Source organism: Ischnura elegans, chromosome 7 (assembly GCF_921293095.1).
Source record: "Ischnura elegans chromosome 7, ioIscEleg1.1, whole genome shotgun sequence".
Lineage (NCBI taxonomy): Eukaryota > Metazoa > Arthropoda > Insecta > Odonata > Coenagrionidae > Ischnura > Ischnura elegans.
The window spans coordinates 35,170,900-35,195,770 of NC_060252.1; the positions used below are offsets into that span (position 1 = coordinate 35,170,900).

At 39.7% G+C, this 24,871-nt stretch overlaps 1 protein-coding gene across 3 annotated transcripts in view; it reads left to right on the plus strand.

The window, feature by feature from the left end:
- Nucleotides 1-24,871, plus strand: part of LOC124162110 (proteoglycan 4) — a 673,012-nt gene that overhangs the window by 485,115 nt on the left and 163,026 nt on the right. For all 3 annotated transcript variants that reach the window (XM_046538503.1, XM_046538505.1, XM_046538504.1), the window contains exon 4: nt 14,005-14,345. In XM_046538503.1, the coding sequence (XP_046394459.1) occupies nt 14,270-14,345 (76 nt within the window). In that variant the 5' untranslated portion in view covers nt 14,005-14,269. The remainder of the gene's footprint in view (nt 1-14,004; nt 14,346-24,871) is intronic.

The following is a 24,871-nucleotide window of genomic DNA, read 5'->3' on the forward strand; positions in this document are numbered from 1 at the left end:
AAGGGTCCTTCAAACATCATGCCATGCAATAGGAAATGGCCTGTCGTGAGAAATGTCACACTTCCAAGTGTTAATCATCTTGTTACTCTTTTAACTACGATTCCCTCAACGCCTTTCGTTTAGAGGAGGCTAATCCAGTAACCGGGTTCCGCTCCTCTCAACCTTCCCTACCGTTCGCTAAGACGTAAACGGCCTAGACAGGTGGAAGGGTCCTTCAAACATCACACAAGAGGAAATAGGCAGTCGCGAGAGATATCACACTCTCAACTTTTAATCATCGAGTCTTACATCTCAGGTATCATGTCTGAGGCCCGGCACAAAAAAGCCTAAATATGCGTAATGACATGTAAGGCCTTCAACAAAGTCAGAGAGGAGGGAAATCGTTTCATAAGAGGCCGATGGCGACCCAAAGGATGTTTGGTCGAAGGTGGAGAGAATAGAAAGGAGGAGACGATAAGAGGGAGGAGGAGGAGAGGAAGATAGGAAGAGGAGAAAAGTTTAAAGAGGAGGAGAGCGTCCCGGAGAGTATAAAAGTATACGAGGGGAAGGAAAGAGAGTCGTCTATATAGGCGTGTGTTTGCTCGTGGGTGAGCGGGCACATATGTGCTCAGCGCTTAGGTATACAAGGACACGGGCAGACAGCACATAAGAGGAGAGCATATGGGAAAGGGGGAACGAAGACTTGAGAGAGAGAGAGAGAGAACTGTGGAACATAAAACCATTTCTTTGGAGGGGAGTAATGGACGAGAGGGGGTTGGGAATATTATTATTCGTGTGGGGGAAGAGGAGGCGAGGACGTCAAGACGAAAAAGGGGCGGAAGGGGTTGAAATGTAATGCAAGGAGGAAAATGGGGAGGAGGAGCAGCATCTAAGACTGTCACGGGCACTCTCCAAGACCGCCCGCCCGCGCTATCCCCACCCGCCCGCTTTCCCCACCCGCCTGCCCAAAGAACAAACACGGCCATATCTTTTCACTCTGGTTACGCGCGCTCGTAGAGAGCGGAGAGGAAATCCTGAAGACGGCAAGGCTTGCTCGCTTCCTTGCTTCCTCCCCTCTTCCACCACTACTCTCATTTCCATTTCCTTCGAAGAGAGAGAGACTCTCTTTCTCCCTTTTATAATATTACGCGGCCACCGCCTTCTCTTATTTTTATCCAACTCCTTCCTTCCTCTCTCTCTCCCTGGTATCACCTCCTCACTACCAAGATACTCTTGCAGCCATTTCCAAAGATTTGAAATGGTTGCACCGGAGATTCCATCGCGTTGCGCCAAACACATACGGTATGGTATGGTATTTGAAAGAGGCGACCGACAGCAGAGGTCTTTTGCGCCATGAGCGAAGGGTAAAGAAGGAACGTTGAAGAGAAACTCGGCGTCGTAGTCTGCGCTTCACGTTAGGAGCTCAGTGGACCACGGCTTAACGTCCCATTCGACGGACGGTGTGTTGCGCTTGAAATGTCCTCCACTCAATGCTGAAGCAAGGATCGGGCAGTCTCTGAAAATTCTCTGCCACCGCCGGGATTTGAACCCGAGCATACGGGATGGTGAGCCAACTCTCTAGCCTCCACACGAACCCCATCCGCTAAACACATCTGGTGGGTAGAATCCTAGTCTATAAAGTGTTTATGTATCAAGTGTTCAGGCCTCATTTGGCGGAACCACATATCTAGAGTACGAAATAAATCACATTGTAATGTTTTAATATTTGTTTTTTTCCCGGCGAACAATTGCTGCAAAGTTTTCTCGGGTTTCGCACCGGGTCAGGTCCTCCATATCTCCTTTCCACGTTTCGATGAACAACTCGCCACTCGCCGATGACGATGGGCGAGCCGAGCGATCGAAACGTCGGACGGAGATATGGAGGACCTGACCCGGTGCGAAACCCGAGAAAACTTTACAGCACATTGTAAAGTTCCACAAAACTTTATTATTACTGCTGCTGCTGAAGGTTCCCGGGCCCATATTCCGACTGAATCAGTGGAGCATTTCCAAACAAAAACTGTATAAGTGCGAGGTGGCCCAAGGGGAAGGAACTGACCCACTGCCCTGCATGTTTGGTGTTTATACAACCTTGGCTCAGCCTGGGGTGAGCTCGTCCTTCACTTATCTAAACCAGCCAGAGGGTTTATTCTGGATTTCTGAGTAAAAATGATACATTTTCGGAATTTTTTTGATTTTTCAAATGAACCGCACCCGCGACGTTGATCCCCTTAAGTTAATCATCACTCGCGCGAGGCAAGGTGGTCATGTACTGAGCTTCCACACAATGCCCGTGCTTGGCTAAATCTGTCACGTCACCCAAATTTTCGGCCAAATTTGGAAATATAGAAAAACCAATCTGAATTAACGGCTGAAAGGAGGGTTGCTGAACAATTTCATGCCGGTTACTCCAAGTGAGATTGGAAGTTGAAGGATGAGAATAGGATTTTTTGATAGAATTAAAAGGAAGAAGAAGGCTTTATTCTGATTTGTAGAGGGAAGTGCATGAAAGAAAGTGAGGATGGATGGCATTACTTCTTAAGTACTTCTTGAGTCCCATCTTAAACGGTAGGACACTCAAATAATAAAAGGATCCGTTTTATGTGAGTTAAGACATGAGTGCTCTTTCTGTCACAGGATGCTTACGTATTTGTGATGAAAAAGTATTTGTTTAACAAGTAAATCGTCACGAAAATAAAGAGGTAATATATTCGAAATCGAACGTTGCGTCCTCCTCAGCGCAAACGAATAAACAGGCGTAAGTACTGACACAATGAGGTTGAGGAAGGAGCAATTTCGCAGTTAGAAGGGCGAGTTCTCGCGAAGGAGCCACCACTTCTGCTTTCTAGACAGGCCCCCTTGCTTCCCGGGTGCTGAGAGGAGCGGGGTTGGGGGTCGCTGATACCCTCTGGCTTCTCTGAGGACGGAGATTCCTTGAATGTGAATGTGATACGGGGGAAGGGAGCAAGGCAAGGCTGTCGTCGAGGCTCTGGAAAGGGAGTGAGTCTTCCATTCCGTCGTGACCGCCCGAGACAAGGCGAGTCGCCCACAGCTACGAAAGTAATTACGATTCCTCCAAAAACCGTTACCTATGGAGGGAAAGGAAATCAAGCGAAACTTAAGCAATCCCCGAATCACAAGAACTTGAGAGCACGACGAGAGAGGAAAAAGCCTTGAGGTGACGGTCGTATTTTTCAACGTACTCCTAACCTCTTGTACCTTTTTAGCTCACAGTTTTTTTTATTTTTAGATAAATATTTCAGGATAAAAAGGAACTATTGCAATACATTTCACGAAATTGTTGTGTAGATTTTTGATGCAATTTTGAAACCTTAAGTGCTTTTCCAACTACTAAAAAATTCAATTGAATCTAATATACCGGGACTAGCCATGGTGATATTTTACGGAAAATGCACAGATGTGCGAAATTACACAGTGAAAGAATCATTTTCCTTGGCCGGGATACAAACCCGAATCCCTCAATATCTGGCTAAGTATTTTAGCTCATTTGAACGGAGAGAATCAATGTTTCGGCAGCTTGACTGGCTAAAGCACACAGCCGAAAACCGAAGTATACGGGTTCGAATCCCAGTCCAGGGGAATGATTTTTCCTCTATATAATTGTGCACATTAATTCAATTAAAGCCGTGGAATAATTATGGTGAGCTACTGATAGGCTAAAGTGAATTAGTTCGAAGATGCTTAATGCCAGTTAAAGTAAGATGGAAAAATGTCTCCGAAATATTTTTCGGTTTTTCAATTTTCTTAGGCCATGATCAATCGGCAGGAGAAAGTGTGAAATAATGAACAGCAAGGGAAGTTTAAAAATTCCCTTACTGTCTATTACACTTCCTTTGCAAATCTTCAAAGCTACTAAGGCCATTGCATAAATTTTCACCTTCATAAATCTTTAACTTCACGCTTTGTTCATTCATAGAAACAAATCGATGAAACAAGCAGTTCAATGAACTTACCAGCAAATATTGAAGAGTAAAATAGCTCATGACACAAGATTATTGCATGGCGTTTGAAAAATGCTTCTGGGTGTTTCTTCGCGTTAACAAGTGTCACAGACGACAGCAGGCCTTCCATCCAGCAATCTACTTACAGTGCTCTCGGATGATAAGACTTCTGTCGAATCTCGAAGTCAAACGGAATGGGAAGAATCATCCCAAAGCGTCTGTTATAATTAGCATTGGAATTTCTAAATAGAAAATTGAAGAAAATCAATGAGGTTCATCTCTGCTTCTCTGTTGCCTTTCAAAAAATACGTGAAAACCATGAAGGCATTAAAAATTTCTGACCGGACGCCATACAAAAAGCTTTTCATGTCTGGATTTTCCGGTCTGCGTCCGGTGTGACTCTACCCTTAGGATGGCCGGTGTCTTCGGATAAGGATAGATCATCGCTTTCCATTAAAGGAGGGAATGTAAAACAGCGACTTAGGCGCTAAAAAATAGACAAGATTTTTAATACGTTAATCATTACGTTCGTTTTATCCAGAGTCTCAATCATTTATTTCAAGCTAATAACTTTCATATTAAAACGAAGAAAATATTTCATACAGTAATTGTTTCATGTTGTTTTTTATCTCAAATATGAGAAGGCCGTTTCGCTATCAGGCCCTTATGCAAGTAAAGATTTTTTTTATATTTTTCCTTTCCTCCCCCAGAAAAGAATTCTGGATCCGCCCTTGACCTGGAAAACCTAAACAGTGAAAATGATTTTTTCGGTCAATTCATGTTAAAACCAAATTCGAACACACTCTTAGCAGCTACATAAACCAATCTTAAACAGGACGGACAGGATTCTCCTCTGTGTGTAGTCCCCTCGCACACAAAACCTTCGCTCGTCGAATTTTCCGGTCTGCGTCCGATGTGACCCTACCCCTGAAGATGGCAATGTCTTAGATTCGGGAGAGGTCATCGGTTTCCTTAAGAGGAGGCGGACGTAAAAGGAGCGACGAATAAGGGCGGCTGTCAGCCCGGCGGCCGGGGGTTCAAGGAGATACCACTTTGCGAAGGGACGATCTGACGATGGGAAGAAGGCCAAAGGGGTTTTAGGCGAGGAGGGACGCTAGAGGGAGCTACGATGCTGCTTGCTACTGCTCGTAAATGCGAAGCGGTCGTCCGGGTGACGGTCACACGTGGTGTGGGGGTGAGGACCAATGAGCGCCCTCCACGCCGGGCATCGTGAAGCGGAGAAGTGCCTCAAGAAGAGTCCGACCGCATTTGACGGTCGCCCGAAGAAAGGGAGGGAAGGGTTATTACGGTCGAGGAAAAACTTCACGGGGCTCTAAATTAGGCCCTCCTTTGATCAAAGGTGAATTACGAGGTACCTCGATTATATACCTTCTGATGAAAAGTTCTAGAAACTTGTAAAACATTTTAATGTTATAGAATATGTTACTATCCCATTAATGCGATATTCAGCGGTTTCCAGGTGTATTTCCTGATTAATTTACTTAGTTATGTGATGCTTTTTTTGTTTTAAGAAATAAAAAGGCTCAGTTCTTGTTTTGCACGGATACGACACGGTTGATTGATTCTATTGTTGTACCCTCAAAGGCCGCCATATTACATTTTTAGTTAAAGTATTAAATTGTGATGTTCACGAAAGCATTTCTAACATTTACAGAGTGTATACGAATTAAATTCTTGAAATAATAAGAGAAATCGGAGCTTCTGCTATTCCCAATGAGCTTAGCACAGTTTGTAATAAAACAAGGAGCTTTTCCGTAAACTGATTATATATCGTAAACCAAACCGGGACAGCTAGAATCGTGATGAAAGAATTAATAAGGATTTAATAAGCATAGAAAGAAAAAAGCCAGCTGTTAACTGAAGGCAAGCAATGAAAAAGATTGGATTCACTTCTCAAAGTTACTTATGAAGGTGACAAGGAAAATGATATAGAATCCCGAGACCATGGTTGATTTTATAGCTTTATATTAAAGTCAAGACTTACCATGTATGGTTATTAACATGGATATACCTTCTGGTGCTAATTTTTAGAAAATATTTATGTTTTTTTTTAGATTTTATATGAATGTAGTGGCTCAAATCATAAAATAAATTGGAGCTTCTGCAGTTACCGCTGAACGTAACACACCTTGTAATAATACTAGGAGCTTTGCGGTATCTGATGACACAGCGTACCCAAACCGGGACAGTTAAAAAAGTAATGAAGGATTAAACATACATAAAAAAAGCCAGCTTCTAACTAGAGGCAAGCAATGGAGAAGCTTATATCCACTTTTTAAAGTTACTTATGAAGCTAAGAAAATGCTCATTGGAGCAAACAATAAGACAATAAATTTGCATAAACCTTTTAAGATGCATTACTTAAACACGATGAGATTTATTTAGTAGAAACTAGGTAGGGGTATGAAAAAGGCTTGAATAACATAAAAAAATTTTACTTTCACCACAATTTCTTCAGAAATTTTAGTTGTGAACCAGCGAATGAAACTCTTGTCAAAGTCATAAAAAATAATTTCAGGAATACTGAGAAGAAAATTTTAATAAGATTTCCATTAAAACGTTGACGGATGTCAATCCGACAAATGAGATGGAACTTCTCCTCAAAGCAAAGGGTTTTGGGATTTCAGGCTCAAAAGGAAAAAGGTTGGACTCGAGAATTTTATAATCTCAACTCCTTAATCTCTTCATCTTCCGCAGCTTCCTTTGATGCATTGAGAACTTCTTCCTCTTTCCCCCCTTAAGTTTTCATGCATCATTTGAATTATTTAAACAGAAAGAAAGAGAGTTTCCTTAATTTTGTTTGGTTGGAAACATTTAAAGAGAACTGTTTCTCGTAGCAATTTTTCCCCGAAAGATACAGACTCAAAAAAAAAGACACCAACCAACCGCCTATAAGACCATAAGGAATCACTTATGCAATATTTATTTTCCATTGAGCTCTTAGTGATTAACAATCAAGTCAGATGTCCGTCATAAAATATTATCGAAGGAACATTATGCATAATCCATTGTTATCTATATCTTTTGCAACAATCACCACTGAGGCAAAGCTACCAATGCAAACGATCTAGATCTACATAATACCCCGCAAGCCGCCTGAAAGGCGTGTGGCGAAGGACACGAGCCGTTTACACGTAAAAAAATGATCTCGATCGAAACACTAAAGAGCCTAGTCATATTCATCTACGGCACTACAAGTGGAAAGCGAACGAATGATGATATGCTGAACGTATAGATAAATTAAACAAAATGAACGAAATATTTTACCCCTTCGAGAGGTTGCAGTAGAATAAAAATCTGCCTACCGTAGACCCCATATATCCTGTAGGGTTTACATCCCTCACTGCATTTTGTTATTGGTAAAATGCATATGTTACAGGATGAGCCAGGAAGTCAAACCATTTCCCTCGCCAGTCCTGAAACAGTCATTTTCTCTAAGGGCTAACGAATCCGAATTAACTCATTGATACTTCCCACAATACGGAAAATGTAGGGGCAGTATCTCTTATAACGTTCGTTCGTTCATAAAACGTCAAAGAATTAATGAACAATTTTTTTCGTGAACTACTGCGAGCTTGCATTTTACTTCCCATTTATCGTATTTATATCCAGGTACCCATTCCGTTCTGCGGCATAAAAAGTGCGTAAAATCCACAGAGAAAAAATCATTCGCTTTGACGAAGATTCGAAACCCGGATTCCCCAATTTCCGGTCGAGTGCTTTAGCCAGCTAAGATACCGAGGCGTCATTCCTCCCTGTGGATATTTGTGGACACAACCGCACTAGGTGTTATGGACTGCTGAGCATATGATACCACGAGCAGTTCAAATCGCGCGCACAGCGCCACAGCTGGAGAGCAGGCCCGGACTTAAAACGCATAGAGGTGTTCGCTCTTGGCTAATTTTAAGTATACCGAGACTAGCCACGGTGATAACTTTTACGGGAGTCACCCGCGATGCACAAATTGTGCGAAAAATCCACAGAGAAATGAAGGTTTCTAAGGTAAAATGAAAATAGGACAAAACAAATCTTGTGCAAAATCACGTTATGCATTATTCAGCTAAGGACGTTATCAAGAAGGCCTAGTTTGGTCCTGGTAATCCGTTCCTCCCTAGCAACCTTGAATTTGTGTAAGATTAACCCTGCCTTGGTCCGGTGGGCTTTTGTTACGCCATACGTACTGTGTGGACACGCCAAGTGACTAGGTGACTTTGCACTCAGTGCTTACAGGAAGTCATTATTAAATTAGAAGAAATTATTAAATTTTTATTATGACGCATGCATGTACAATGGGCCTTAGAAGCAAATATGGTGCTTCTGTAAGGCATCACTCACAGCTCGGGCAAAGCCAGTTAAATTGACGTGACAGCATGTTTCAATCGGCAATAATTTTGGAATCAAATGTAGCAAGAGGAAGATCTGATGGATTCGGAAATTGCATCAACTGAAATGCCGAATTCCGCAGAGCACCTCTCGGTGCTTGGACCTTTGCCTCGGTTAGCTCTTCAGATTCTGCCCGATTCCAGAAATCAATTCGTTTTGTTAAATATTGTCCCATAACTACAAAGTAAATCAATTGACGATTCAAAGTAACTCATCACACGTTCAAATCAACCTTCACTTCATGGCGGAATGAGCATCACCCGAAGTTTATTTATTTTCGGAGCCCAAGATTAGAATCTTCGATACATAGTCTTTGTTTACGTCATAACGAAATACCAAAATCCCTCAATATGAGAAACACTACAAAAAATAAAAAGGTGTAAAAGAGAGCAATTTTGTGTTTCCATATCTTCGTTAGTGCTTTGGGGTGATTGAACACCCCAACAGGAGAGTATATACTTCGGCACAAATAGAACGTGACTGGATAAAAGAAAAATTAAAATATAATACTTCGACATATTTAGGAGGGTACTCATGACATGAGGATTATCAGTGCTACCATAGCTACAATATGAGCTAATTTTTAATCTTGGGGTGTCTAAATACCCCAAACCACTAACGCAGGGTTAATTATATTGCGATTCAGAATAAATAGTCGAGCGGCTCATCAGTGTGGCTGTCTCCTCTCTCGTAGGGAAAGAGAGGAAATAGCATGGTGACCGAAAGCTAAGGTCACTTGCACCATAAGGAGGGATAGGGAAGGAAGGGAAGAGAGTAAATTGGTGTCGGCATTAGTCTGCTCATTATGAAAGGCACCAAGGCTTAGCATCCCACCCGATGATGTAGTGTTGACCTTGAAGCGCCCTCCACATAGTACGACCACCTCCGGGATTTGAACCAGGACCTACGGGGTGTGAAGCTAACATTCTAGTTACCACACCATCCCAATCCACCCGTACGGAAACTTTTCCGCATGGAGGTATGGGAAAATTGTAATTAAGGTGAGGTTAAAGTTTGTCTAAATAATTCTCAATCTCTTTAAATGAGAGGCTGTCATTGGGAAGGTTAATATTGATCAGCAAAAAATGTTTTTGTAACGAATAACCAAAATGTCTACCGTAGAAACAAAAAAAAAGCATGGTCACCCTTGTAAATAATTATTCTGAACCTATTAAAATGTGAGGTCGTCATAGGGAAGGTTAATATTTATCTGCAATGTTTTTGTAATAATTAATAACCACAATGTCTGCCGTACAATTAGAAAAAAAACATGGTTCACCCCTGTGAATTAGGCAATGTTTTGAATAAATAGGTGTAATTTTCAGACGAAATTCGGCATGGTACGCGATCCCTTAGGAGAGGGGTATACTTCACGTATTACCTCCTTGGGTGGTTGATCATGCTTGGTGCAATCGCTTGGTGAACGCTTTCTGAGGGAACTTAAAGAGGCATGACATGACAAAGGCAGACGAAGACGAAGCTTTCGCACGCGGCCGCAACGTGGGATTTAGTTGGATTGGTTGCAGAGTGAATTCCCGTGTCGCAGATTCCTTCCTCGTGTTCTCAAAAGGGAAGTTGAGAAACAGTGGGCACCGCAATGCGTAAAATAGTGGATCACTCCCGAATTCAGTTCAAGGACTTGGCGACAGAATGCGATTTCTAGGTTAAATTATGTGCTTTATGGCAAACATGCCTGGTTAAAATAATGGTAAAATATGTGATGGTAAAAGAATGATAAAGAGTACAACGATATACTACATCTTATTTAGAGAAAGGTTGCCAACATTTCTGCCTCGCTGTTTTTATTAGCTATTTTCTACTAGCGTTGGGAAAAAGATTCCCTAGTTACTGCATACTCTTCTTTCAATTGTTCTTCCACCCCGGAATCTTATAAGAAGAAATTGCACGAATATTTAATGTTGTTTGTAATACAAGAATCCTTGTGTTTATTAATTTCATTTTTGCTTGAATCGTTGTATTCAATTACTCTTGTTTTTATGTTATATTTATTTTATAATTATTGTATTTTTAGCAGATTGTTACCTATAATTATGCTTTTTCCTCTCATGTGTTTCCGAGAGTACCAATAAATCACTCATTCGTTCATACAAATATGTGGAATCACATGAAACACTAAGTTATTGATATGATTGATTTATACAAACGCAGATTCTATTGTGTGTTTCTAATGTTTTGAAGAAATGAAGTAGATTTAATTTAGACCCTTTAACGAATTGAATTGAATAATTTTATCTGATGAAAAGAAGTGATATGACATACGACAAAGTATTATGAATTTTTTCATGCTTTCATTTTACACAGGCCCTGATTTTAAGATAAAACAGAAAATCAAATTCATGATCTTAACATGTTGAGAGCGTGGAAAAGAATCCAGGATCATTTTATCATAAGTAAGATTACAAATCAAAACTTGAAAATACCAACACGGTGATGGAGATATGGAAGATTCGTATTACCAAATATAATATTGATACCATGCAGTGAGGGAGTGGTTTCAATTTCGTATAGAGGCCTTTCCGCGTTTGCTCTGAAGGATCTTGAGTTGAGACTACTCCGGCCGAGATTGCATGCACACATATCCTCCTGCATTTTGCACTCACGGAGATGGAATATTTTTAACTGCCACCTTATTTTATTCCATGAGCATTAAATGTACGCGATTCGTCACTAAGGGGGAAAGGGGGGTAGGGGCACAGTGGCGGAAAGCACTTTCGAAAATTTTCAATTTTTGCGCGTCTCAGAAGCACGCAAACAGAGGAGAAAACGTAAAAAAAATAAGCAGAAACATAATTTTGGGGCGTGTCCCGTGTTTACATTGTTATTTCTCTTTTCTTTTCTTTTTTTGAAAAAAAAAGGAAAGATGAAAAACTCCCTTCTCTGCTGCTCACGAGACCATAAAGTTTCGCGTGCGATGCATCCATAACACGGGGAAGGGGCCTGCATTTAACATTCACGCCGTTACCCCTTTTCATTTACGCGCTAACTGTTTTGCGCTCGAGAAACATTAGAAAGGGGCTTGGGTGGTGGTCCTATCCTCTCCTCTTCCTCATCCGCCTTATTTTAATAAGACGAACATTTCAGTGCTGCCACACCACGGGCGCGCGCTCTCTCTCTCTAGCAGGCGAGCCAACACGACCGCTCCCGCAACTCTGTCTGGCCTCATAATTTTACGACGACTCAACCTCCCTCCCCCCCTGCGGACCTCCCGCGACACTGTGATGATAAAAACAGAGGCGAAAGGACGGGCGTACGAGGCGACAAATGACTTTTTCCGAGGCGCGCGGCTCTATTTATTCAAAGCCTTTTCATGATTATGTTTCCAGGGTGGTGAAAGAGCGCGGGGATGAGGGTTGAGAGACTGAATAAGTAGGCGTGAACATCAAGGGCAGCAGACTAAATTAAAAGAGGTTCCGAATAGGGGACCGACTCTGATTAGAAGGCTGAAGTTCCGTTCACAATAACTTAACTCATCGTTACTTGGTTTAATCAAGTAACCGAGAAGTCGGCACAATCCTTCAACCACAGCAGAAACTGCGCCTTTACTGATTATGACCCAATGCTGCTCCTAAGTAACATAAAATATGTATACATTTTCAGCTCTATTCAGGAAAAATTTAAACTGCGCGTTCTTTTGTGCCGTAAAGTTTAATGGCAAAATTTGTGTGAGTGTAAGTACGATGAGTAGAAAAGTTTCATATTTTAAAAATGAGAAGTCTTGGAATTTGATTTCTCCCAGAAGTAGCTCTGCGTTAGAGAACCTAATTGAGGACCATAGAAGTAAAGGGGGATAAGAGCAATTCTTTATTTAATGGAGATAATTACAGATAATGGTTGAAGGGTACACAATATTGTTATAATAAATAGATGCATGTAAATCACTACATATGCTTACCAGTAATTCACTTGTATCTCTTTGCCACAGCAGTATAGTGTACCCCACCAACCATTATCTGCACTTAGCTACAAAATAAAAAAATCCACTCATCCCTCTTCTAAGGTCCTTGACCCTTTATAACCCAATGTTGCTTCTACGCAACATCAAAAGTGTTTAAAAATTTCAGCTCTATTTAGGAGATATCTTAACTAAATATTATTTTGTAGTGTAAATATTAATGACGAAATATTTAGCTGCCAGGATAATTATCATTGAGCGTAATATTTTCAGTTTTTCAAAATGAAAAATCTTGAAATTTGATTTCTCCCAGAAACAGCTCTGGGTTACAAATAGTTAATTGTGGAATCGATTTCAGAAGTCTTTCAATAGTTTTTAAAACTCTCCGTAGATAAAACTATCTCATTTCTTACCGATTTATTTCCAGAGATTTGAGATTTTCTCAGCTAGTGGCAATTTCACGTATACATGAATTATCTGACGCTCTTTTCACGATTTTAACTCCATAGTTATGCCAAGTTAAGTCAAGTTACGTTGATGTGAACAGCGCGTAACTCTGGCAATCTTAAATTTATGACTCTGTGCACAAAACAACTATTGCATAAATTCCCTGGTATCGTGCAAGAGATGTCAACTCTCAGTGCTCATATATTGGGCAGCATATTAGCCCACAGGAGCGTATTTTTACTGACCAGAGAGTTCCATGTTCAAACCAGTATTAAACCTTTGGACAACCATAACAAATAAGGGCGAGGTGACCGAGGCAAAGTAACTGTCCCGCTACCCTGAATTAGGGTTTAAAGGAGGAAGGCATTAGACAAGTTATTGAAAGAAGAGGCACAAAAACAAAGGAAATTGCTCTGAAGAGGAAAAGGGTTCGGAATCGATTACCAACTTTGATTAGAATGCTACTTACAGCACCCTCTTCACTAATTTACGATTCTGAGGCACAAAAACACAATGATTGAATACATCCCCATCGTCATATTATCTTTTCCGCAACTTGTGCGATATACGCACTTTAGTTTTGTCAAATGGACTGTCTGGGCGATTTTTGAGGCAATGATAGTACAATAAATATAGCATTAGATTACAAAACGTTCAAGTTGCAAAATACGGATTCTTCCAGCGAATTGCAACTTGTTGAATAATAATTCCCAAATGTCTCCAGAGTAACGTTAAGCCGAGAAAAAGCAGAAGCCGTAAACACATGCCTGAGTAACGCTTGAATCTATAGAGGAATTAGAAATCGACCTGCCCTAAATTAAATGCTTAGCAAAACTTCTTGGTCATTTGATTTTTGGTTCCAGCGGATCTTGACATTAGGAACGGAATCAAAACGGAACAGTTCATACGGTTTCCGGGTTAACTTGATGGAACTAACACATAGGAAAATGAAATTCACTTTGCGAGTTCCACACAGAATAACTAATAAAACTGACCATGCATTCAATATTGTTACATCATCATCAATTTAATATGACTCTACACTTTGTTTCTTGGGATAAAGTAAAATATAATTTCATATATTTTTACCAGCAATTATCAAACAATAATACGCTAAGAGACAAAAATTCATCTAATTAGCGAATTTCACAACCTGTGGCTTATTTCGGGGTGAGCTCTAGCCTCACCTTTTCAAACCAACTTTCAGGTTGAATCACTGAGAGAGTGAGTGAGTGTATGTATACAAAAATACCTTAATGCAAATTTTATTAACATTTTTCAACTGTTTTTCACCCACAGATTCTGCCAAGAAAACGCCGCACGGCTGACTGGAGAGAGAGAGAAGAGGAAAGTAAAAAGGAGTGAAGGTGAAGGCAAACGAAAAAGATAAAGAAAGGAATTGAAGGAGACGGGAGAAGAGGTATATAGGAGGAAGGGAAAGAGGGGAAAGAAGGGGTGGGGATCCCAGCCGCCATCGTCGACAGTGTCTGGAAAAGAGGAAGGCAGTGAAAGTAACAGGAATTAAGAAACTACTTGAAGGGGAAGAAGAAGGGACATCTCGACAATGAGAGCGCGACTAGGCGGAACCATGGCCGCCTCAGCCCACCTGCTCCCCCTGATGGCCATGCTGCTCATACAAGGTACGTGCCATCATCCTACTCAATATTTTTCTCCGTCCATACGAAAGGAATACATATAATAGAGTTAACCCTTTAAAGATCGAAGTAACTTACCAACTGATTTTTATTATTTTTTGGACATCCTAATTATTTCACAACTAATTAAGAAATATTATGAAAGAAAACCCGAACAAAAATTTTTGAAATGCGTTTTTAAGCATGCTCCCAAATGGGAATACGCCTAAAAATTTGCTCCTTCTTGAAAAACATATATGTACCTGGCCAAAAAACTAAGTTTTAACAATGTAATACACATTGATCTTTTGAATTAATGAGCACTTGTTACTGGAGAGAGAGAGTAGAGAAAATAATCGAATAAATCGCATGGCCACTACAGAGGTGATGAAGATAACCAATTTTGAAAATGTATAATTAACGACCACAATTCATGCGATTCACTTAAAAAATTACTTATATACTTTTTAGATAATAAAAGCTATAAAAGTAATCACAGATACGAAATATAATTCTCATGAGTTTTTATTAATCTGATCCCAAACGGTAACATTGGAGTTTGAACGGTAAATGTTCACTTGGACCTAAAATCGTAATTATAAAAGAAGTATTAATAACTAAAAATAACTTTTAGATCATTAAAATTTAAGACCTACTATAAAAACCACTTCCGACCACTGAATAACATATTCATAGAAATCTTTAGGGGTGAACGTGACGAGATAGAACAAAAAGTCAAAGAATCAACCCAAAAAAGAAAACTCTAAAACCATCTGAAACATCCTAAATCATATATTCCTATATTTTTGGGGGCATTTGGCCGCCTAAAAATTTGATTTTTCAAAAATGTCATTTTTCGTACCTTAAACACGCGACATGTCGAGAAACCAATTTTCAGACCGGTCGGATATCACTTTGGTCAAATCGTGCAATTTCACTATTTTGTGAATAATTATCTCGATAATGGATAGAGAAACGGCGTTGCGTCATAGGGTTCAAAAATAATTTTATGAACTGACAGAGTGACGAGAAAAAGCCGAAGGACTTTTCCGAGGGGGTATAAGGGTACAGAACTCCCTCAACGAGCGAAAGCGAGCCATTCATTTAATCTGACCATGGTGACGGCGAAGTAACGTCTATGCCTGCAAATCCTGGGATCGCGGGCTACACCCACGCCGGGGTGGGTACTTCAACCACTCATAACATGGTAAGATTACACTGGTCAGGAGCCTGGAAAACCTTAACTCTTTGCTACGCTTTTAGTATTCCAGGGACAATACGTGCATAGCATAATTTCGTCAGATCATTTAAAAAATCGGTATATTCATATTATTTTTTTAAATTACATACACTTCATATGTATCAATGCATTCCTCTCCGCTGCGGCAGAATTACTCAGGGAAATGCCAATTATTATTGCTCGTAAATTTTTTATATAGTCAAGTGGGTGAAGGTGTGAGAGGGGTTGAAGTAGGGTGGTGGATATAGTCATTTTTTAATGAGCACGTATATATAGTTCAGACCTCTCATTTCCACCTTTTGATGTAATTAATGTCTATTCATCCATTACATCTTACATCAACGAGAAATTACCTACACGATTTCATTCAGTACCTTCAAAGGAAGCAACTTTGACTAAGACGAAATGGAGTCAAAATAAATCTACTCTCACCAGAAAAAATATTTAAAAAAAAATAAATGTTTAGCTTTTTCCTCAAACAGAGAGAATACTAGTAAGCATACCTTGTCCTCTGTCACATAATGCTGAAATTGTCTCCCAAGATTTAATTTATGGTGATGATGATTTAATTCAAACTTTATGACATCTCGTGGTCCACACTTAATTACTTTTTGTGCTCGCTTAACATTAAACTAACAGGAGTCAGATTTATTTATGACCGTGTGTTGCTTAGCGTTCGGTTCTTGTTATTTCAGCTCTCCATTGGAAAAGCAACAACAGGTCTTCACGCTACCTATCATGTTATCATCTAAATACACATTCGTCCCACGTTTTATCTCTTTAACCCGTTCTGGTAAAGAATGAAATGAGTAGTGCCATTGAAAAAGTGATAATTTGCGCAAACAGGGATTTTTAAATACCTAAATAATTGATTCAAAAATGAATAACTCCTCTGTTATCGAACAAGTATTCAGCAATTTCTTGAATATTTTGAAGAAATGCTACCATTATTATTAAAAAGCTTAAGGTTGCCTTTGTTTTTTGGGGAGAAAATTGCAACAATTATAAATTATTAGCAACTTAAGATTATTTTTCTTGAAATGCATAAACATTTTCATAGTAGTGCGTGAAGACGCCATAATAAATGATTTAGAAATTGACTAATATATCCGGATAATCTTGCATTTACAATTGCCATTTTAATCATGATAAAGTAAAATATTAATTTTCGAAGCAAAGTATTCTTCTCCCGGCACATTGTCCAACATTTTCTCGTTCGTCCGTTTGAAAAATACAAATCAAGACTGTAATATAGAGCGCATTTCAATTTCATCGCTGGAGTAGGAAATATAAATTTATGCCCTTGCTTATGAAAAAATGAATACCTAACTAATATTGAAACCTAGTTGTAGTAGCAAAATATATCATTTATCCAGCTATTTTTGGAAACAAAAATTGACGTTAAAGTGGAATATAATTACCCTAATAAATAATTCAGATTCCTAAAGAAAAAGATATTTCCTAAAGATTCCTTGACTGCAAATTAGCTTGCAGTACCTTGACTTATTATGTACTAGACCCAGTAATGGTATATTCCTTCAATCGCAGCACCAACTACGCATTAATCAAGAAATAGATTTTTGAAGACTTGTGATTGTTTTCATGCCTCTCGATAGAAAAAAAATCTTCTAAGCTACGAGTTAATTTGAAGAGACATTTTCTCTTAATTAAGTCGTTCAAAGTCGTATAATGACATTTTGAGTCGCAGTGAGCCAAAAGGCTCTAATTTAAAACTCCATCACTCCATAGTCAAATTAGCTTAAGTCAGGTTGTTGTGAACATGTCTTAAAGGATCAAATTCTCTTTTTGCACCATTCCTTCTCAACTGCGGGCATTAAGGTTATTTGATTCTCGTTGTTTAATGAAAAGTTTAGTCAAAGGATTAAGGACAAACACTCTCGAGCTAATAGGATTTAGAGGACACCTAGTAGATCCCAAAATATCCATCTGTAACTAACAACATTTCCCTCTGATTTGTTCACTTGTTAACGAGCTATTTCTTGGAACCGTAACTAAGTAATGATCCAATCGTATACGGCTCCACTTTTTATAATATCGTCATATTAGTGGGAATAATAAGAATTAGTAATTTACCACACAACTTTCATTTAATCCAGTCGTTATAACCACTTTGTCATTCTCAATGATACAACTACAAGAGTGTAATCCAACTGCAAGAGAGTAATGTAACTCCATGAGTGAGCTCCAACAGTTGTATTATGCAGCTAGTAATGAAACGGGTTGGCTTAAATAAGCCTTATGTGGAAAGATACTAAGGATTTCATCGCAGTAGTAAGATATTAAGTGGGGAAGTATTGTCCTGCAGGTAATATACACATAGCTGATGACAACATTCAGCGAGAGTTGACAATTGTAACTCAACGACACCTGAACCTGCATTAGAAAAAGTTATTAGTCTGCATATTATTTTTCAAATTTGTAAGGTATTAGAAAAATTATAAGTCTACAAACTATATCATGGAATACCACTAAGGAAAGAAAAGGGATTGAATTTTGCGCGTAGGACCTCCGACACTAATCCCTCATGATTTCCAGGTACCAGTTAATTAACCTACTTCTAAATATCTATTTTCGGACGAGCTCCATTGCAGGAACTTGATATCAAATGGAAGCATTGTCCTGTAGGCAATACACACAGCCGATGACATCATACAGCGACGGTGGACGATTGTAACTCAACGACACCTGTACCCCTCAAACCCCCCTCCGAATCTACACGTATTGCGATCGGGTGTGCAGACGATGAAATCGAACACTTCGGAAAAGAGCGCGCTCATCCGATTTCGACGCTTTTTGCCTCGAAAGCTGATTACCTCCGCGTCGGAGTCATTTCCCCTGGGCATGGATATGGGAGGCGAGAGTCGAGATACACACACACACATATACACAACTTGGGCGCACGGCCACCGGTGGCGGGGTGGTCGCAATCGTCGACCCAGGGGTGGAGGGTAAAGGAATGCAGGGAAAACGAACGGAGAAGTTTGCGCTTGGGACGAGAGTCATCGATTCCGAAAACAAGTGGGGATTACACAGAGAGAGAGAGAAATCTTCTTCCGCTGATGATAAAATATCTGACTTTTTTTATACCCTACACGTGATATATATGAAGACTTCCGAAATGTCGGAGAAGGGAGCTTTTCTGGGGTACTCCATTATTTCATGACTAGATATGGAGCCTTAGTTGGTAGGAAGTATTGGATTTAGTTCTTCTCTTGCCCCATAAATAACTAATAGACACAGTATTGACGTAAATAATGATATAATTCATGTTTAATTATACGCGTCGTTGTTGTCCCTTTGACTGGTGGTATTTATCCGGTAACTAATAAACAACTGTTAACCCTTGACAACCCTTTCGCTTTTTTCTTTCAATTAAAATTAGCAATCGATGTATTCCTTAACTTCAGCAGGAAGTTATAAATATAAACCCTCTTCTATCCTAGTGGGGTTAAATACTACGACCTTTTCCGGTTGCGGTGAGGGTAGAGCATACTCCAAGGTCGGTCACAGGTGTGAGAGTATGACAAATTCACGATGGGGTAAGGGAGGGCATTTCCTTTTTTGGGCTTCCTAGAAATTCGATAATTTTAATTGGGGTTGCCAAAGTGCTGTAATCATATTTGAGCATAGGACCGTAAGGTAGGTAGCTAAACGCGCAGGTGGTTCTGAGAATCGGTGAACTATTCGTGTGGTCACCAACTCATCTACAAAATAGGAATCGACTTGGTGTGATGACGAAAGACTTGACGTCACATCCTGTAGGTGCATTTCCAAAGTGTTGCAATTAGATTTGAACCCAAAATCATAATGAATACAGCCAAACGCTCAGCCAGGTCTGGAAAGGGGTCATCCATTGAACATGAGCTCATGAGGTCACCAACGTATGTACAAAATCGGGAATGATTCGATGCCGAGAAAATAGTGCTGGCTCTCCATCCTGTGTGTCTTTATTCAAATCCCGGCGGTGGTCGATTAACCGATCTACAAAAATAGCTTCCCAACTTCCGATTCCCCACACAAAAATAATCGTTGCTTCTCAGGAACAAAGCCTTTTATCATATAGTTATAACAAAGGGTACTTTATACGCCCAACCTAAATAAATCTCTACCAGAGGTTTCCAAACTACAGTTTTATCACTCAAAGAACGGAATTCTGCGTAATACTTTTACTAAAATTTACATCTGTAATTACAGACTACTCCGCAAGCCGCTTCAATAGGCGTATGGCGGGGGTGTAAGGACGCGAGAGGTTAGGAAATAAAAAGAAAATGTTCGAAAGAAGCCCCTCCTTTCATTTATTAAAGTTCCGTATCGCGCGTACCAAAAATGAATTCCCATATCTATCCATTCGGCGAAATATCTCTTAATTTATCGCTTCTATTGCACCTGGAAATAAAGTGGGGTTCTAATATTATGATATCTATGTCGCTATTAAAGTTATCTATTCTCAATTCCTCAAGCAATATAAGCCTAGCGCGAAACCTCCGAGCCCCTAGTGGCTCTCAGCCTAATTTTTTTTAACATATCGACACCTCCATTGCACAAACGTCCGAAATTCGCCCGCCGAATCAAAGCCACTCTTAAAAAAATTCACTGGATAACCGCACCGAAGACGAGAATATCGTGCTGTACAGGTGAGCCTAGGCTAACCCCACCCAGCCAGTTTACAATAAACAATTTTAAAAAATAGCGCACGTGTATAGTTGTTGGTGTAGTGTTGTTTGTGTGAAATAGAAACTTAAAACTAGATTTTTTTACATTTTACAATAGAAATTAAAAACAATCTGTTGGATAATTATATTATTTTTTATTACCGTTCTGGTAATAAGTAATTTTTGTTTATTATCATTTTTTTTGTATTCAAAGGACTATCTACAATTTGCAGAATTTATCTTTTTTCCAATTTTTCATTTTTATTACTGGTAATATTCTTAGTTTTTTAGACATTGAATTGAACCATAATTTGATAAAAACCTCTGATTAGAATCTAGGAGCCCAACTATAGGAATGCGATCAGCTGGCAGTGGCCGGAGCATAAACGCTCACCTCCAAGTCTTCAAGCTTCGGAGATGAGCGTTTGTGTTCCGGCTGCCAGCTGAGCGCATTTGTGTTGTGTTGCTCATAGATGGGTGGATTTGATTCGATAGACGATTTTTGAGCCTTTGTGGAGTGGAGGTATCGATTTGTGATACGCTTTCTGTACGTCCATTGCAGTTTTTGACGAATTACGAAGCTCCCATTTGTATTTTACTAATACCATGGATCAAGTTTTTTTATGCACCAGGTCCCACATACTTTTTTCGTATTCAGGGTGTGGTTGGAATAGTACGACATAGCACCTATGTTTTACATTTTTATTCGAAAATTTCTCAAAACATTCTTGCCGAATCCTAGTTCATGTAGAGCTGTGCCAAATATATTTCTTATACGCGCTCCCCGCGTAAGGTTTCAAGTTATTTTGACTCCCTGATACTTCTCTCAACGTATACATGAGAATAGTTGGACAACCTACGCAAGTAATGTATCGTCGTACATTTTCTCCGATTACGTTCTAGTCCCCACTCTTGTCTCCATGTATGAACGTTTTTTTTTAATCCTATGAAGGAATTTTAAAGACACAGTGCTCACTAATTTTGAGATGGATGACAGTGTCGTAAACAAACAAAGGAATTTTACCGCTAATTCTAGTGAGGAGGTCATACATATAATGCACAAAAGGGGACCAATTGCACTTTCTTGTGTTACACCAGATGTCACTTCAATCACATCTACTATTGGTTCTCGAAATCTAGTTTTTACGTCAGTGTAGATAACTCATGGAAAATTAAACCGCCCAACGAGTCGCATCGTGGAGCTCGCGGTATATACGGTAAAGTTGGCAACTCTACCTGCGACCCCACGCAACGGCTCTCCCTCCCCCATCAACGCAATCCCCCTCCTCCCCAAACAGTTCACCTCATTCTTTTTCCTTATCTCTTTTAATTTATCTCGAGGCCCTCCATTGGAGTTCTTCGCCCTCCCACCCGACACATAGCCATCCGTCTCCGCCATTCGACCATTCTTTTCTCTCTCTCCAGCCATTCCCCTCTCGAGACACCAAAACCTCTTATCACACCGATTGAGAAAGGATTGTTGGGCCTAACAACTGAATTGCAATAGGTTTGGGGGGTCTGCAATTAAACTGCGTTAGCAACTTGGGGGTGAGAATGGGATCGTCTGGAGGGAGGGAAGGAGGGAATTAACTTGTGTGCCGACTGTGGAAGGAACACGGTGGCTCAGTTGGCAGAACTTTGGACTGCCAATCGTAATGTCCTGAGATCAAATCCCGGGTGAAACCTCAATTAAAGATCCATCAATAGAGAGGTGGCCCAGCGAAAGTTACCATATAAAAATTCTGCAAAAAATTCCAATAATTGTGTATCCTCATTCCGTATGGATTTTCTCCAAGTGAAAGCCTAATCGATCTATTTAACCCCCAATTAAATTATTGCATTGACAACGACGCTCCATCAATGATTATTATACAGAGGGATTACCAGTGTTAAAAGAGTTATCTCATTCAATTCATGGTAATTATGGCTAATCTTTTACATTCTGGCAAGTGAATGAACATTTGAGTGTAAATAATCCGTTAGTATCTTTGTAACGACATGAAAGCAATCATTCACTCACTCAATAACTTAATGGGCGGTTTGTATCAGTGAGGGTAGAGCTCCACCTTACTAAGCGCCAGGCATGTGATCAAACACAACTATGATGAAGCAGCCAATTCCTTCGCTGCGCTACCTCACACCTCGAGAATTTTAGCTCGAGTGGAGTTCGAAGTCTTCACCCAGAATTTGGACGTAAGACTCAATAGTCTGAATCACGCGATGATTTTTCGCTTACAAGTTCAGGGATGGTAGCTTTAACAGCTGAAATGAAGAGTAATGGACGTCAGCACTTTCTGGAATGGCAGCAATGTTAGGGATCATTGTTGATTTTTTAGAGATTTCCATAATAAGTTACCGTCGCGTTTTCCATCACTGAACACGATTGTGAAACAAATTTGCTGCCAATCAACAAACAGACCAAATGCATATTTTGGCAAAATGATTTTAAGATCATAGTAAGGACCGGATTTAGATGAAAAAAAGCCCTAGGCTATTCTACTAACGCGGTCCTTCAACTCCCCATTATTAAGTGTGTAAATTATATGAGGGATAATAAAATGCGTTATTGCTAGTGGTATATATCAATATGTTAAATGAAAAAATGTTTTAATAACAATGTAATTTTAATTTTGCTAACACTCTGAACGCAGACCCCTCTTCATCTTGTAGCACTAGGCTGAAGCATAGTTATCCTATTGGAAAATCCGACACTGAACGTATTAAACGCAAAGAACACCTCGAATGACAGTATGGTACAGAAAATGATGTTTTAAGGAATTATTAACCCTGGTTTTGAAAAACATAGCTGGAATTGTCACTGGGATTGTACGTGAAAAATGATCTTGTTATTCAGGCGTAAGATCAACGAAATCATCCTCACCCAAAGCCAGCAGAGGTGCTTAAATTGGTAAAATAGATCCACAATGAAAGTTTAGAACTGGAAAATCATCTACCTGGAATTTAAAAGCAAAGCTGAAATGATCATTGGCCTTACAGTTCAAAAATTAGCGTATGGTTCAGGCACAAGATCAGTACTCTTCATATGGTGCCACCACGTTTACCCAAAGCTAACAGAGGTGCTTCATTTCATAAAAAATGTACAAAGTGGATCTTGGAAATGGCCAATCATTTACCTGGTATTGAAAAACAGAGCTAAAAATGGATTTGTACGTGACAAATGATCTTATGATTGAGGCTTAAGATCAAAGTCACCACGATCACCCGCAACCCACAGGGGTGCTTGAATTGGTGAAATAGATCTACAATGAGATCTTAGAACCGGCCTCGAGCAGTCCCAGAGACATCCACGACTGTGTGCGACTTAGGAAGAGGACAAAGGAGTCCCGACGAAATAACGGGATAACTATGACCAACGGCACATTAATTTCCTTTAGCGCGCGAAGGCGAAGAATAAAAATACGGCGTCGCCATTTGGTGGTGGCCCAAGGGGAGCGTCTTGCTTAGCTGGAGTGTCCAATGAGGGGAGAGTCCCACGAAATAAATTCGGGGGAGCTCCATTGTCTCTTTTTCATCGCTATCTTTTATTGCGCCCTCTTGTTTTGCGAAATGGAGTCCCAAGGAGTGTAATTTTTTTATTATCTCCCACCATTTTTATTTCCCCCGGACTCTCCTCTCCTTCTACGACCCTTTTCAGCTTTGCTCTGAACGAAAATAAAGGTTTAATTTATGAAATTAGGAAATATTAGCATATTTTAACGCAGTTTTTTTTATTGACTGCATATTACTTCTTATTTTCTGACCTCATTATAATAAGGCTATAAAACTAGAATAGTAAGAACGGAATTATTGAGTGAAACGATCAAAATATGGACACTGACTTCTTGTGCCAACCTCACAATAAAAACGCTGTGAAACTAGTTAAGTAATAACGGAATCATTGATGGAAGGAATACAAATATGGATGCTGGCGAAATTATATTCTTAGCGCACTGCCCAAAATTTTCAAAGAAAGCGGAACTTCAACACATTATTTTTGTGTTATTCAAAGCTCGTGTCTCTTGCAATTTGAATAGTCTGTACATTTGAAGCTGTTCTCCATGCCTAACTTTTTTCCCCACATTGCGTTACCCAGACGGACATTTCGGCCACCCCAAAGCATTATTGAAGCGCGCAACTTTAGAAATACATTTTTAACTTATTGTTATAACTTAATAATAGTAGTTGTTGTTAATTATCAATAACAATGTAATTGTTGAACATAGCTGAATGTCACTGTAATATTTTCGCATTCACGATTTGGAAATCTCAGCGTTAATGACTACGATACCTCCTATTGGTACAACTGCAATTGCGATGCTCATTTTGGCGATCACCACTAGATTTCTCTTGTTAAAGGAAGATCAAAAAGTGTCGTATGATATCGGTATATTTGGTTTCCAAGTAAACTCGGAATCAAGTAAGCTCGAATATTACGAAAGAAATACTTTAAGGGCCCACTAGCTAGCGAAACCAGGCGGTAGCCATTACTGTGCTAGCGATTTTAGAGGATTATCCTACGAGGAAGAATAATCTAACGATATAATACAATGCAAAAGCTAAAACAATGCAAAGACCGTGTAAAATTCAGGTGGCTGCTGTAATGAGCTGACGCAAAAAAA